The sequence below is a fragment of the Condylura cristata genome, unplaced genomic scaffold (genome assembly GCF_000260355.1).
Source record: "Condylura cristata isolate star-nosed mole 26May11 unplaced genomic scaffold, ConCri1.0 scaffold00006, whole genome shotgun sequence".
Classification (NCBI taxonomy): Eukaryota; Metazoa; Chordata; class Mammalia; order Eulipotyphla; family Talpidae; genus Condylura; species Condylura cristata.
This window is the reverse complement of record NW_004567107.1, coordinates 38,318,075-38,335,217: the sequence shown is the minus strand read 5'-3', so window position 1 is coordinate 38,335,217 and position 17,143 is coordinate 38,318,075. Positions and strand designations below refer to the sequence as shown.

Sequence of the window (17,143 nt, the reverse complement as noted above, 5' to 3'; positions counted from 1 at the left end):
GTTATTTTAAAAAATCATTTGTTAAGCCAAAAATAAAGATCTCTGCTTCATTGGAGGGAAAAAAAAAAAACTTACGAGAATTCTTAAACAACATCCATGGCTTATTTTTTCTTCGATCTTTGAGAAAGCCTCTTTTCCCCTCCCCTACCACTGTGCTCAACCCCAGCCGGCCAGAAGGCACTGCAGACACTAGCTTGCACAAAAGTCAGAAGCTAGAGCATGCAGGGACCGCCTTCTACAGACACAGGCACAGACTTTGGTTTGCTGCTGCAAAGCCTCACCCTGGGGAAAATGGGAACCAGATAATACCTGCGTGTCGGCATTCAATACTTTGATTCTCTGGGTAGAAATGAAGAGATCCACCTCAGTCATCGGCTGAGATTCACCTTCGGGAGCCTGAGGAGAAAAAATGCATCGAGGGAAAGCTTAATACATCACTCGGACTTGGGTGCATGGGAGCAAGGTTAGCTCACACACAGAGGCATTGAGACACAGTCACCAGAACAGCAGTGTAGACTCCAGAATTAGACTGCCAAAGCTGAGGGGACCACACAGAGGATGGACACATGGACCAGAGTCAGCACCTCCAATTTACAGGCAGAAGTGTAGAGTCCCCTGGGTTTCTTCCCCTAAAAAAGCAGTAACTCTGCCGTAGGTTCGATTTGATGAACAAGGACTGAGGATGACTCTTACTACAAGTGTTTTAGAACCCAACAGACTGAAGAAACAGGGGTAGTGGACTCATCCAGGACATCCAAGTAGTCATTTAGAATCTGTCCCTGCTCAAATGATAGAGAACAAAGTCTGTAGTGGGTAAGTGAAGTCATTTGCATGCAGTTCTGGTAAAAGGGTCTCTGTGTTCACACACTAGCCCAGCAACACAGAAGCAGTACCCCATCCTGAAGCCACCCCATTAAAAGCCCCAATGCCTCAATACCCCGTGGGTAGCTCCTAAAGCACCTAGAAGCTCCACAACCAAAAAAAGCAAATCAGTTTGGCTCATTTGGGGCTAGACTCTGCACACATGTGGTTATTAGCAAGTTTTCTTTTTTGCATCCAGCAATCTGACAATCCACAAATCGAACAGACCCAATCCCTGCCACATCCATGTTCCCAAATGGCGGGAACTTTCACACTCCTCTATGGTTCATTTAGCATCTCCAATCTGGTTCCTGTCGTTCCTCTGAAGTGAAATGACTAATGAGCAACAGAAAACAGCCATTTTAGGCAACTGAGTTTTGAGAAACGTTGGCTTATGGGGGCGGTTCAAAAGAAATCTGAACAAAAACTTGCTGGATGCAGAAAACAAAAACACGAAATAATAAAAAGGCAAAACATAAATAAATGAAAAGACAGTCATAACACCACGCTGATGAAGTTGTACTGCACCTTCTTTCTGCTTTTGGCTAATTTCTGGGCCATCTGCTTAGCATGGAACAAACAGAGACAGGAGAACAGTTAGAAAAGAATTTGCAGAGAGACTCAAAGTTGAAAAGGGATTTGACAAACTAATATTTAGCGAGCATTTCTGTGGGAGGAGGACGGGTTTTAAAAAATCCTACTCTCCAACTAATGTCCTAATTCAGTTTAGTAGTGCAGCAGGAGGAAGAAAATACACTGAGGTGGTTCGTACACTTAACTCTAAGGTTTGCAAAGAACCAACTTTTGTTCTAGTGATTTTATTACATGCCTCCTTGCTATTTCACCTTACATCTTTATTCTACTTTCTTTAGTCTGCTGTTTTCCTTGAGCATCTATGGATTTTCAATTTTTTTTCTTTTCTAAGAACCTATTTCTAAATGCTGTACCCCATGAATTTTGTTTTGTTAGAATAATTTCATTGAAAACATTTTCTAATCTCCACTGTGATTTCTTCTCTGAATCATGGATTATTTAGAACTGTGCTACTTTTTAAAATAAAATGGGGGTTTTCCTATCTTTTTGCTACTGGATTCTGAATAATTTCATCGTGGTCTGAGAACACATTGTGATTTTGTAGAGCCCAGTACATGTCTGGCTTTGGTGAAAGTAGACTTCAAAAGATGCATCCTATTAATATCAACAAGTCAATTCAAGTAGTTATTGGAATATTACTTAACTAGGTACATAGCTTTTTGTCTGCTTATTCTACCATTTATTGAGAGACATATGTTAAAATCTCTAGCAATTATTGTGGATTTATCCACATATCCTTTTGGTTAAGTCAGTATTAGTTTTACCTATTTTATGTTTACATCACAAAATACATATTAAAAGAGTTATATCCTCCTGTTGAATGAATCTTTCTATTGTTGTTCCTCTTTACTGCTAGTAGTACTTCTTTGCCTTAAAAATCACTGTTACAACATAACCTACATCCAATGAGGAATGCCTGTAACATTTCCACCTTTCTCTTAAGCAAAAGCAGAGATTCTGGGGTGGGACTGTCTGAAACTAAATCCTGGGTCTGCTACCTGTGAATAGTCTGACTTTAAGTCACTGAATATCTCTGTACCTCAGTTTCCTCATCTGTCAAGTGAGGATAACAACAGTATCTACTTCCTAAGGCTATTTTGAATATTCAGAGTTCTTAGAGCAGTGTCTGGTACATAATAGACACTTGTGTTTACAGTTACATAACTACCATGTACAATTTCTCAGCTATTGGTAGGGTTTGCTGTATATACACACATCTAATACAAATAATGGTGAGTCAATGGCCAAACCACAAACGCTGTTGTGATGGGGGTGGGGTGGCGAAGAGCTGCCCTCTCACATGCCTTGGTACTCACCTGGCAGAACTCTCCTTTGCTTTCAGCAGCCCATCTCTAGTTCATTAATGTTTGAATTGTGTTGTCTGTACTAACTCTCTGTAGAGAAACTGAACGAGTCAGCCATCCAAACGCCAAATAGCTAGTCCTTGATCTACCCAGAAAAATAGGGCAGCCCCACTCCCACGAAGTCACCCCCAGCTCTTCCTGTGACCACGGTTCATGGTGAACAGTTCCCAACTGCTGCACGACAGAGGGAACGCTCCTGCATCTGAAGAGTGGCCCTATGATGATGGGGCTATTCCATGTCACACAGGATGCCTGGATGGAATCAAAGAGTCCTCTGGGCACGTTCTGACCTGCATCTGTGATGATCCTCGCTGATAAATGATGCTAGTGCATGTGTGGTGTTTTCTGCCCCCTTCCTTGAAATGATATGGCAGTAATCCAAGAATTGCCATTTCTTCTGAAACCAGACCTAACAGTTATTAGAATTTCCTCACTCTGGGACAAGTGATCTGAAAAGGGTTTTTTTTTTTTCCCCCAAAGGAAAGTAGGTCTGCCATTAATGGAATGCCCAAATTCTGTTTTTCACTAAAATGGGTGATGGGGAAGATGACCCAAAAAGTGACCCAAGTTTCATGAAAGGCACTCTAAAATAATGTTTAAGAAGTTAAAAATATTTTATATACTTAGAACGGTATCCTCATTAAATCATTTATAGTATTCAAGTGCCCTGAAACAAATTAGAGTTAAAAACTGAGATGGCAACAGTAGAAATGAGGAGGCTGGCATCAGAATGAGAAACTGGAGTAACAGGGTTCCAAGAGAAAGGCGAGCCAGCAGGAGCCTGAACACAAGGAACGACAACATCTGTTTAAATTCCCCTGTCTCATGGGAACGACTGTGGCCTACCCCCGGCAGCTGTATGAAGAGGACAACAGGCTCTTGCTCTGGCCACAATGGAGGGTTCACTGGTGGCAACACTATAGGTCAGCTACGCTGAAGGGTGACTGTCGCAGCTTCTGTGTCCCAGCTGATGATTACTGAGCACATGTTATGTGCCAGGCCCTTCCCAAGCATTACAGGCACCAGTGTAAAAACTTACAATAACCCTGGGAGATAGGCATTACAGAAATCTCACCTTTCAGAAAAAGAAGCAGAGGCAAAAACAGGCCAATTTATTTGTCCAAGGTCACACTTTCTGTGAAAGGCAGGATAGAGCTTCAGGCCCCAGAAATCTCATTCTATTCTTCAAACCACTAGTTGTGCAAGTCTAGCAAGTTTCTTATCTGTGAACATCTAAGTTTGCCTATAAAACAGGGTAACTATCCTCACCTCACGTGATTCTCCATCTCCTCTGTTCTGAGGAATAAAGGAGCAGAGAAGGACCTGCTCTAAGGATCCCTGTCGTCTTTCTTAACCACAGAACTCTTTCTTCAAGTCAGATGGACAATCTCATGGCTTAGATAAAGCTACAACGACAGCAATTTTAATTCTAGCCACTATTGATAGTAATTGTGAACAGTAAGAAAATCTACCAGAGAATAGAAAAATTTGATATGGAGGGACAGGCAAGTAAAGACAGACATAAGAATAATTGATAATGAATCCTCCTTATAAAAAAAATACCAAAAAAACATCATTTGTGAGCTAATGGCATGCACTTCACAAATGTGGAAAGAATGCAGACACAGATACCACACTCTGCATGGATGTGAAAAGGGGTGGTTCCCTGGTCACCCATCTTCTAAGGAGCTGAGAATGGAATGGGAATGAGGGTGGAGTGAAGTGAGGGGAGAAGGCAGACAAGTGAGCTGACTGCACTGACTTCAAGTTTGGTTGTCCAGATGGGGTCAGGCACAAGTGCCCCCCAGGGAGCAGGAGGTGTCTCTACTTGAGCACTTGAGATATTGGCATTATGTAGAGCTGAGCTCTGTCCAGAAGTTTCTCCCAAAACATGTCCCACAGCATCCTAGCAAAGACACTTCCACAGATCACACAGTGGCAAGAATTTTGTATGCAAACCACGGTGGGACCTGCGAGTTCAACAAAGTGTGTAATTAAATCTCGCCGGTACAGGACTTATTAGAGCCTTTAAAGGAAACCACCTAGGGCAAATAGCTAAAAAGACCTGTGATATAATGTTTTTTGAACATTATTTGCCAATGGAGTCCTATCAGCAACAGTGGTTGGCCTGACAGGAAGCCACAGAGCACACGGGGAGAAAGGGCCAACCCACCCTTCTCTGTTAGTGCCTCCCTGGCTGCAGTGCACACCAGTGTCTCCTGGAGGGCTGAGGAAGACAGGTCCCTGGCCTGAGAGCCCAGGGGATGATGCTGGCCCAGTAGCCCCACTTTGAGACCTCTGTGCTAGTGCATTCCCACGTTGTATGGACACTTCCCGGGAGGACACTATTTCTTCTAAAAACCAACAAAAGAGAAAGGCTACAATTGGGAGGGTTCAGAGAACAAGAAAAAAAAAAGGCAGATGTTTTCTAATTCTGCTATTGCATTTCAGATACACCTATTTTTTAGATTTTGGTAGATGGAAAAAAGTCTTAATTTCCTGTTTCTCAGAAATGGGCCTGAGCCCCATGTGACTGTTACCTAAATTCCCATATTAGACTGCACTGTTCTTAGCAGCAAGGGCTGGGTGGTGGTTAATTTTGATCTCCTACAATTATATGTCTACCACAGGGTATGCATGGGGACAGTATGCTTTCTGAGCAAAATTCCTGTTTTATTCTCAAGGAGAACACATGTGCTAAAAGCTCAACTCCACATTCTCTACTCCTTTGGCAAATAATGTACATTTTATGTTAAATTAAGAAAATTGTAATTCTTAAAATTCCAAATGTAGAGCTTTTCTTCCTCTGTCTCCTGGATGTGCAGTAAGAAATCTGAAGCTGCATTCTGTTCTGCCCAGAGTAACTCATTCCTGAGAGAGCTTCTTTAGGAAAAAGCCTGACTCCACCTCCCTTAGAGAAGGGAGGTCTGCGAGGTGGGTACAGGGCTCACACATCCAAGACCACCCAGGCACCTTCAGAAATCCTCTGGGCCCCAGGGCCCCTCTGCAGGTGACGAAATCCCTAGCACACTCCCTGCACATTGACTTTCTAGGCGGTGCAGAAACAAAACAAGGGTTCTGAACACAGCTGTCTCTACAGTGTTCAAAACCATCAGGCTGGGTAAAAAGTCAAACAATCTGATGGGCATTTAAATGGCAGAAAACGTTTAATACAGGCAACAGTTTTTTCAGATGCACAGAAGCACATTATAAATGATACCTATAAATGAAATGTAACCATTTAATCTTACTGCTCTATAATGAAGTCCTCACACTAGAGTAAAGTGCTGTAAAAATAAATATATGTTTTCCAGATGGCTATTTTTCTCTAAGTAGGCCTAGAATGGATTTATAACTAGACAGACTCTATCTTGCTCTGATCGACAAATCTAGGCAATTTTTGTTTTTGTTCACATGATATGTGGTTCTTGTTAATACCAACCCTTTGAAGCTTCAAAATAAACTTTCTGGTTTCTTATCAGGAACTAGACTTTAAAGGGGAAAACAACACTCTCAGACCCACTGGGCATATAAGATCTAGTTCCCAGTACACTTGGCATTAGGTGGGGCTGGTACTGGGGTGCTGTGGTCTAATCTGAAGCTCCATGTTGGCACGACTCTCAAGGTCACTGAGTTTTAACAGACATGTCAAGGCAGTGGAAGGACACAGAAACTACCTGTAGGGGTCAAGGGCTACCTGTTAGGACAGCAATAACCAAGGTGCCCCAAGTGAAATCCAAACCTTGACATATTTGCAACCTTGACTACAGAACCTAGGATACTCCAACCTCGGAGCAGCATGCAGTTTTCTGTCTCAGGGGCTTCAGCAATCCTTCAGGGCTAGACGGTTGCTCTGTTCTGGAAGATTTATCTGCATGGGCCCTGGCAGCTCTCCTTCAAGGGCTTGGGGAGAATGCATAGGTATTTTGGTGGCAAGAAATCTTGGTCCTCTGACCCATCCTGGACAGTCCAGAGCATCCAGCATACTTGGCTCTGGCTCGCTGCCAGTAACTGCCCCAGACACCACAACAACCAAACTGCTACCTACACATTTCTGAACACCACTTTAGAAACATCCCTGGCACTAGCAAGTCATGCCAGGGCCTTGCAGCACTACCAATCTAAGAACATCACTCATTCAGGAAACTGAATCCAGTATGGGGGTGGGAAGGGGTAGGATTGCCTGAGCGGCTCCATGGCCTGAGCAACCATTTTGTTTGGCTAAGCCACTGGTGCCGACTTGACACTAGCCCCTCAGATAAGAATGTCCCCCAGATAGAGAGCAGCCCACTGAGGAACCAGCAAATGCGGGTCCTGACAGGACTTCCCCAAAGCCCTGTGGCAGCAGTCTCTACCTCTCACCCCGCTGCCTGCCCCTCCCCCCCTCAGCTGAGACCCACTCTTGTGGTTTGAACTGACCAAACTGGCCTTGCCCAGGACTTGTAGAGCACCCCAGCCATGGCCCTGACAAAGGCATGTGTCCCAGGGGCCTGACTCGCTCTACCTGCCCCTCTCTCCTTCCCCACAGGGCCCTTCCAGGGGTTCTGGGTACCTTCCTCCAGGGACTCTGAGGAATAAAACTTCTCCAGCTCACTTTCTCTTGAGGTCTTCTGTTCACCCTCTGGAACCCTAGGCTCTACTTAACAAATATTAATTTAACCAAACATGCTGCGTTCGTAACTGTGGGACTTTGTGGAGTCAAAGCTCTGTCCCCGGGGGCTTTGTTTTCACAGTTCTCTGCTCTGTGTGAACTAGGACAGCCGTTGCCCGAAAGTAGCCTGTTTTCTCCCAGTTAGTGTGTTCCTGTTTTCAATGCTGGGCCAGGGGAGCTTAAATTGAGGAGGCCCAGCAAGGTGTGAGGGCACTGATGTCACCTCTTTATAATAAGGTGGGGTGGGGGGCAGCGAAGAGACCAGGACACACTCAGACAGGCACCTGACATTCTACCACTGACATTACTGAGTCTGAGAGGCCCAGAAGGTCAGGTCGGGATCTTTCCTGGTGGGAGCATCTCAGAGCAGAGGCCCTGGCACTCTCCTTGTCAATCATCCCAGGGAGGCTAATTTTCGGACAAGGCATGGACACTGATGAAGGGGCCTGGTGGCTGCAGGGCCTCTGAGGCACAGACAGGTTTGTGTGTCCTGAATGAGGTGGGAGAATGGTCCCTGAGCCTGGAAGACACCCATAGGTACATCAGCAACCTTGACACTGGGTCTGGCCTGTGGGTGCTGTGGTAGTAGCCACCTCTAATGCAGCTGTAAATTACTCTCTAGCTTTTCAAGCTCATTCTGAAATGTCAGCAATAGAGTCAAAGTTGTGTGAGGGTCACTGCTACGATGGGCAGTTCTGGGGAAGGCCCAGGGCTGAGCTGGGGAGGGGAGAGCCTCTCCCAGGCAGAGGCATGCTAACAGCAGCAGCGCCTCCTGGAGGTCCTGGTGGCAGGAGCTTGGAGAACATGAGGAAGCAAGGAGAGGGTACTGGGGTGGGGTGGGGGGCCACAATTATGGTACCAATGGACATATGACTTTAACATCTGCAATGTGGCAGAGTCTGGGTCATTGGATAACCTGGGACCAGCAGCCCCACCTCTGTCCCGCATGACCTTTGTAACTCTCTGCTCCCCCCCACCCCCCGCCTGCTGTCCCCTGTGTCCTCTGGCATCTCTAGGCCTCCCTGCACTAAGGTGCTTAGGGTCCCAGGAACTCTATGTGCAGTGGCTGATTTGATTCATTTCTCAATTGGCCTGCTGAGCACAAGGGTTATGGTCTCATGTTTCAAACCACTATTTTCCCTCCTGCTAGGACCTTGTGCAGCCTTGCACATATAAGTGCTCAAGAAAACAAAGATTTTTGATAATGAGATTAAAAACTCTCATTGGGCTTCTTTCTCATTCCATGTTGCCACAAAGACACCATGATGGGAACACACAACTTGGGAAGAGGTGAGTGAGAAGATGCAAAAACAGAATGGTTTGCTTGAGGAAGGAATGCATTTGACCACCTGAAACTAGAGGAAATCACTTCCACCGAGTCCCAACCTACTCGAATGTGATGCTGTCTCTCCAGGGGGTGATGGTCTCGAGCTCCAGTGTGGCTGCCTGGTGGCCCTGGGTGCGGTGGCACCTAATGGCATCTGAATGGCGGGCTAACCCTCAATGTCCCCGAGTCCTGGCTTTGCCTATGATTCTACTTGGTACTGGCATTGTGGTTATGCCAGAGCTCTGCCTGTCCATGGACTCAAACTGGTTCCAGCCAGTTCGAACTAGCTGTAAGTGCTTTAAACTAGACAAAACAGGCTCACTGCTTTTATATCATGATAAAACAGATTCCAGTAGGTTATGACCGGTTCAAACTAGTCTAAGCTGGGTCAACGCCAGGTTAGGTCTGGTCAGAGGTTTGTTTCACTTGAAGTAAGACAACTGGATCTAGCGTGGGCCGGATCAACAGGTTCAAAGCAAGGAGACAAGTATGAGCCACACAGTAGCTCACTTGGAAGGCATTGACCTCCAGCTGCCAGTGCAAACACATCGACGCATTTCTCATCCTGGGCATAATGCTCCAAACCTATCTTTCCTCAGCATATCAGCTTTTCAGTGTGTTTGTACATTTCCTCAAAACTAGCCATTAGCACACCCAGCTAAGTAGTATTTATATAACATGACTCAAGTATGCTTTGGAAATCTTTTCTCTGTTTAAAACCACTAGCAGGCCATAATACATAAGCACCGTCACCCTCAATGTCACCCCAATCCACTCTCCTCTAAGTTCAGGACTAGATATGTGAGGTGCAGGGTGATGGCTCAGGTGTCTGCCCTGCCAGCCCCCCTCTCAAAGCACACAGCACCCCTCACCTTGATCCTGCTCACCGCCTCCTGGGCTTGCATCATGCGCACGTTTTTGGAGGGGGTTTTGTCCGAGAGCAGCTGGGTGGAGCCAAGGTAATTGGCAGCAAAAATGATTCCATCGATCAAGTCTTCAGGGTCACAAGGTCCAGGAACTGCAACACACAGAGCCACTGAGGTGAGTGAAGTCACCCCAAGATGGGACTGCCACATCCCTGATGGCACACGCCTCCCCCACCTCAAAACCACCACAGGTGGGTCAGTTCTGGGGACTCCTGAAGAGGTGACATCAGGTTGACTTGCTTTGTCTTGAGTATCCCTGTATCTGCCTTCACTTCCCCCTCATTTCAAGCAGACGGAACAATTCTTAATTTACTTCACCTAAGCTCTTTAATGTGAGAAACAGTGCAAATATTTAAATATGAAACAAATTCAATGATAAAGAATTTCCTTCCTCCTAGCAGACTGTGAGCTCTTTGGGGACAAGGACTACGTTCATCTTTAGCTCTCTTATAGCCAGTCAGCATCTGTCACCCAGAGGGTATCAAGTAGATGCTTGATAAATTCATTTGACAAACAGTACATTGCCTTATTAGAATGTCTCATTGTGAAGCAGCTCTTTTATTTTTAATCCTTTATTTCTCCCCCTTCCATTTTATAAATCTAATTTATTTATAAATTAGAAACAGGATATTTGCTTGAGAACATTCCTTTAGTGGCCCCCAGCCCAAGTTTTGCAAGACAGGTAACATTACCTAAAATTGGGGTGTCATGCCACCATCCAGCCTATGTCCCCACAAAGATCAATGCAAGGAAAATCAGTATTATCTACTCTTATTGCTCAGTCTTGTAAATCCAACTTTAGCATGAAATACTTGAAATGATTCTAACCATAAACACTTGTAAACCTAATTAAAACATGTCTGGGACTTTATAACAGATACATTAAGAAGGGCATTTTAATTCTGTGATAAGAATATACATGTAAATTCTTTGACTTGACTGAGGTGCTACCAGAAACTTTCACACACTTCATACTCTGCCATATGTGGGGGGGGACTAAAATATACATTTTGATCCACTGTTAAAACCCCAGGTTTTAAAATTAGAAAATTGAAGTGGAAACAATTTGTTTTTTTTCTTTAGTGGTGCCAGTCTGAAAGGGTTTTTATTTTGATTTTTGTATATCAAACTCATCTGGAGTCTTAAACATTGCTTCTCGTGATTAACTCTGTACCCTGACAAGTAGCTTATTTACTATTTTTCTAAAGCCAAGGTGGTAGTTGAGACAAAGAAATTAACAGCGATTTAGGCCAGGCCTTCAGAGGGCATCAGCACAGTAGTGATATAAAGAAGCCTCCTGCTTGCTCTGCTCTGCATCTTTCCAAGGCCTCTGGACAATGCCATGAGAAGCACACAGCCTCACCTGCCTCCCTCTGCCTGTGATTTATATTTCCTTCAACAGTCACATTCTTCCCAATCTGACATGTTTGAAGATGTTAGAAGGGTACACAGTTTAGCATGGGGGGTGGGGGTGGGAGGGAAGGAAAGTACTAGTCTGATTAAAATAATGATTGGACAAGTTTGAACTGACATTACATTTTGTAAAAGGTAGAGGAGGATGAGTTCTCTATTATAAACTTCTGCGATGGATTTATGGCAATTTCACTTTAACACCACCATTTTGGCCAATGAGATGTTGAGGAACAAGATCTCACTTGGAGGTGACTTGAAAAAACTCCACCTACTTTGTGAAAATAATGAAATGTTAAAAGAAGAAGAAAAAAAAAAAAAGAAATCCAGCAGCTTTTCTATGAGACTTCACACAGCATGTCCAATTCAGTTTTAGTCACATAGGTGTGAATATGTGGACATATTTAAGAAAAATCTATTTAGAAGAATAGAGTTTCCAAAACTCCCTTCTGAAAACTTCCTAAGGTACTATAATGGAATTTTTGAGCTTTACAAACGTGGTGTCAAGGATTTATTGATTACTCGAGAAGAAACCTGAGTAACTGAACTAGAATTACAAAGCCTTGCTCTGGACTTCAGGTCTGAGAGCTAAGTCTGGTGACTGCTAGGAGCTTGTTCCCAGCAGTGAAGATGACTCCCAGGATCTACATGCCAGACAGGACCTCTAAGTGATTTCTGGGCATGTCTTGGCCCCAGGAATATCCTCCTTCAAGAAAATGACCATCCACCCTACCAGAAATAGCATCTGCCATCATCTGACAAAAGCTCTGTGTCTAGCCAGGGTGGGGACTTTGTGGACACGAAAAGCTGGAGCTCTGTTTGTGTGGGGTGTACAGCTTAGGCTGCACTTTGGCCCCAGTAGGCCATGAAGTGAGTTGCCCTTGTGCAGTGGAGAAGGTGCAGCCATGTGTGGTGACAGGGAGCACTGAAGAGTCAGACTGCCAGCGCGCAGTCAGGTCATGTGCCAATCGCGCGCTCTTTGGAAAGTTACTCCCTGGACACTTCAGTTCTCTTGTGTATAATATGAGAATGATCAAACACATCTCATGAGATAAAAGGAAGGATTCAATGAATTATTACATGGAAAGTCTTTAGAACAGTATCTGGCAGAGAGGAAGAATTTGGTAAATGTTACTAGTTCGCCCAAGCAAAATAATGGAATTACTGGAAAAGTCTCTCTGCTGCCAAGTCCCACCCTTCACCCCAATAAACTTAGTTAAGGTTCTCCTTAGTCAAGGTTCATCCCACTTGAATGGTCCTTGGGGGATGTAAGAGGTGTAGTGGACCAGAGATAAAAAGAATTGGGTTTCAGGTCTCATGTGATCATAACACTAAGCTAGGCAAAGCCTCCAGTCTCAGTTCTCATGGACACAAACAGCAGAGGCATGGAGAGGGTTCTCAGAGAGGTTCCTAGCTATTTTCCTTTATTCTAAGACTCTATGTCTTAGAATTGAATAGTTGACTTTGTGCCTTGCTGCCCCTCCATCAGGTTAAGGCTTAGTGTTTCAAATACCCACAACGCTGACAGATTTCTGAATCACCCTCTTCAGCTCTTACCTTCAACATAGGTTGGGAATGAAGCCAAGCTTTTTCTTGACTGTAATTAAAACAAAGAGGTTTCAAACAGGGCAAAGCATAATAAAAAATGCATTAATACAACCACCCATGCAAGATAAAAAATAAATATATCACCAAAGGCAGATATTACAACTAACCAAACATTTTGGTAGCAAAAGCAAACTGTGAATAAACATCTGTGTTATTTGTAAAGACCATCCAAATCCCACCTGTTACGATTTAGATAATCCGAAAACCCTACATTTAAAGAGGTCTGCCAGTTGAAAAAATATACAACATACCAAAAATCAGCAGTAGCAATAGCAATAAGGAGGAATCAATTTGCATTCTTAAGACAAATTTGAGTTTCTAAGGGAAAAACTGCTGATTAGGAAAAGTACTGACACTACGATCATAGGTTAAAATTAAGAATTCCCTTGGAGAATTCCACTTTAGGTCTTGCTACAGTGATCGCTTACTATGCTACAACTGTTGGCTAGAGTTTTTATCTTTTCCTTTTATCTCTCATGGGTTTATTTTAATTTTAAAATTCCATTATGAAAGTCATTATTGTGTGTTACCTTAAAATAAGAACACATCAAAGGACAAAACAAAAAATTATGGAATTCCTTACATTAAGTAACACCTCGTAGCAAAGGCTGAGCCTCCAGCAGCACTGTTGGAAGTAGGCATGGTCAGTTCTAAACCTTCTAGAACTAAACCGATGGCAGTTTAAATGCAAACTCTCAGAGTGGCAACATTTACCATTTGTTTCCTCGGACAAGCCAGTGTCCTAGAGATAACTCTGAGTGGGAGAACAGGAAACTCATTTTGCTTCAATCACCAATAGAATTTAGAAATCTTGTGTCAGGGGCAGGGTGGTGCATCAGGACTGGAGAACTCAAGTAAACGCCAAGAGCCCCTAACAGTACAGCATGGCTGTTCAACAGGTCGAGAACTGGAGTAGACGCTGTTCCTGGTGGACGTAGTGTCCTGGGAAGCAGTTTTCTCTCGCTGTGCCCTTCACTTGGGAAAGAGGAATGGCAAAGGGGTGATGAATTAGTTAATACTTGCACAGTTGAAAAGATAGCCGTGCTAATTATTATGTGAAAACTTGGAGACTGCTGAAGTAAACTAGATTTAAGACTGTAACTTGATTTAGGAAACGGCAAGAACTCAACTTAATCACTCAAGTTGGGCAGGGCAGTAAACCTACTGCAGATGTGCTCACTGGGATGAAACTGAGCCTCACACCCAAGAAGGGGGCTTCTTGTTTCAGAAAGGACCATTCTTCAAGAAACCTACTTCTGCGAGGATGGGGAGATCACTAGAGCTGCTAACACATCTACGGAAAAATGTAACCAATGGAAAGCTAAGATATGTGGATGGCAAGAAAGGGAACTCACATTCATTTTACTTTCTGTTTACCCAAGTGAGAAGTTGGCCTGATGAGTGCCAACGGCCTAGTCTATAGAATTCTATTTATTTTAAAGAAATAAAAAAATCTTTGACTTTATGGTATGCAGATGGAAGCTTCTTCTTCATGATGGCCAAAGACTTCAAAAAGATTCTTCTCCAGTCATCTTCAATCCATGCCCTCAGTAGCAAGAGGCTTGGGGGGCACGAGACTTTGGTTTGTTTAATCAAGGTGACATACGCTCCAGGTATAGCCAGGAAGCCAATTCAGAATTTTGGGGGCTATTAGGGTACTTTCTGAATGCTAATTTCAAGGAGAGTGTCCAGATCTTAGCAGAAGATTATCTTAGCACAAACCAATTACTTTAGTCTATAGCCCTAAAAGCTACTATTTCATTTGGCACCATGCTGAGGGAATTTGGTTCATTTACTTACTCTCTACTCATGACTGAGGACTAGCTTGATTTAGTCTCTAGGGTAGTAATTTTTTAAAAAAAGAGTTTTGTGAAATGAAAGCATCTCTACCACATATAAAGAGGATTTTCACATTACTTCTAAGAATATGCAGAAACAGGTGCCAAGTCCTGTAGGAACTGAGAAACTAACAAATTTGCCTTGCATATTATTATATCTGATGAAAAATCAGGGGCTGGATTTTGAGATGTCTGATTAGTCCTTTGTTTTTTTCACATGTGGACAGAGATGAACATCAGTTGACCCTTAGCCTCCAAGAATTAATAAAACCATATTCAAGAAAATAAAGGCCCAAACCTTGGAGACATTAAGGTTGGGGGTGGGGGAGTTCACAGACTGTGCGCAGGGTCTGGAATCCTGACAGGTGGAATAATGACGTGCAAACTGCCTGGTCTGCGTAGCAGTTTCTGCTCCAGTGATGGCAGATCCTGGTGTTGAGGGCCTCAGCAGTTCTGAATTCAAACCTGGCCTGACAAGTTACGAGCTCTGAAAGCTAAGGTTCAGTTACCCAACCTCAGCTTCCTCAGCTAACAGATGAGGAGAATACCATCTACCTCACAGAATTAACTTCAGGGTGAGATTAGATACCACCTGCGATTTGTGTAGGACAGTGCCGGAATACTGCCAATGCTCAAGGCACGGGGCTCTCGGGATGCTGTTATCTCCACAGCCGCCACGCTGCTCCCCACACTACTTGCCATCACCTATCTGTGTGCTAAGAATAAAGTACAGGGCAAAGCTGTGGGAGAGGGGCCCACGGAAACTGTAACCCCATTACTCCTGCAATGTGGCCTTGGATCTGAGAATCAAAACCAGAGGAGGACAAAGAATACCTCATGTCTACATTCTAAAGTTGGCATCACTTCAGAGGCAGTCTCTTTATGACTTTTTGACTAATTATGAACACAATAGTAAAAATATACTTTTCTCCTGCATGAATATTTAATAGCAAATGTGTGTAAGTTCAATGATACTAGAAGGGTAAGTTTAAACCAAGATCTTAGAAGCTATCTATCGTTCAGGTTAAAATGGAGAATGCTTTCTTCCATGGCATTAAATGTAGAATTATTAGGGAGAGAGACAATCACTCACAATGTGGCTTACCTCTAATGCACGGCCTCAGTGTTGATGAGGCAGCATCTATTTTTAGAGTGAGCGGAGCCCACACACGGATTCTGCAGGCCAGTATATTTTACCTGCTGTTGGTTCCTGAACAGTGGGGGTGGCACCGAGCTGGGTGTAAAAGTGCAGTGGGAGCTGAGGATGGCAGTGGCTTCCTTCAGGAAAAATCACTTGACCTTTTCTAGCCCCCAAAACCTCAGTGTGAGAAAGCAGCATCTTCCTAACAGGGCCGCTGTGTGATTTATTATCCAAGAGGGACCAACGAGGGCTTCCTATCTAGCGCCCTTGCCAAACATGCTAGTGAAGGCAATTAAAAGAAAGAGGTTGAAAACTTCAGTTCCTCAGCTGTACTGGCACAGGCGGCCAGTGACTGCATGTTGGGCAGTGTGACATTTTCCTCATCACCGAAAGTTCCTAGACAGGGCTGCTCTCTTGAGAGGAGGGGCACTCAACAGGTGCACTGCTTGGGCAACAGGTGTGAAGTGGCATCACCTTACGTAAACCCAAACAAGCCCTGATGTCATGAAGGTACTTTCACTGGGGCCTAAAATAAAAGGGCATTTAAGAAATCAACCCATCGCCCAACCACATAGCACTGTGAGCTCACGGTAGATGAGCCCTCAGCTCCATGAGGAAGACACTGCTACACAGAGGTCCTGCATCAGTGGCCAGAGCTGTCTAGTGGAACTTTCTGCAGTGAGGAAAGTGCTGGGTGATCTTCCACACAGTCCAGTCCTCAGCTACCTGAGGTTCCGAGCATGTGGAAGGTGGCTAGTGTGCCGAGGAACCGCATCTTTCATTTGTTGATTAAAAGACTCAAGGCTTGTGGCCACCCAACTGGCACAGCTTTAATCATGGACTTCCACTCCAGCACCCCAGCAGAGAAATGAGAAGTTTGCCCCCGCTTCCACCAGGGTTAGTTTGAGTCAGAAGCTCTATGGGAGGCTTAGAGAAAGCATAGACCAGGATTAGAATAAAAGAGAATGGGCTGACGGCTCTTGGAGCAAACATACCCTACCTCTTTATTTGTGGAGGCCTCTGCAGGGTCGCTAGGATGGAGGGGTGTGCTTGAAGACTCTGCGCCCAGGGGTGAGGAGCTTCCAGGAGATGGAGACTGGAACACAGCAAGGAATAAAAGAGTGAGCAGGTGAGGCAGAGGGAGAACACCTGGCCTGGTGGAGGGGCTGGGGAGAGGAGAAAGCCAACACAATTCAAAGAACATTTCAGCAGCGAGAAAACTTCCCTGGAAAGAAGCTGCCAACTGTACATACAAGATTGGCTTTTCAGGCTTTCTTTACAGTCCTGGCTTGGCTTCCAAGGTGTTCTCACCTCTCGGCATCCCCTCTACCCACTTTAGGTCAAGTGTTTAAATAAAGGTAGCAAAAGTGGAGTATCAAACTTATAGCCTGAGATGAATAATGCCAATAATGATATACGCATT

At 44.3% G+C, this 17,143-nt stretch overlaps 1 protein-coding gene across 1 annotated transcript in view; it reads right to left on the bottom strand.

The window, feature by feature from the left end:
• The window catches only part of APBA1 (amyloid beta (A4) precursor protein-binding, family A, member 1), a 199,977-nt gene that overhangs the window by 20,471 nt on the left and 162,363 nt on the right, over nt 1–17,143 (bottom strand). The window contains exons 3-7 of the mRNA XM_004677608.2: nt 16,721–16,816; nt 12,691–12,730; nt 9,670–9,815; nt 1,390–1,422; nt 310–396 (exon numbers count right to left, since the gene is read on the bottom strand). Of these exons, the coding sequence (XP_004677665.1) occupies nt 310–396; nt 1,390–1,422; nt 9,670–9,815; nt 12,691–12,730; nt 16,721–16,816 (402 nt within the window). The remainder of the gene's footprint in view (nt 1–309; nt 397–1,389; nt 1,423–9,669; nt 9,816–12,690; nt 12,731–16,720; nt 16,817–17,143) is intronic.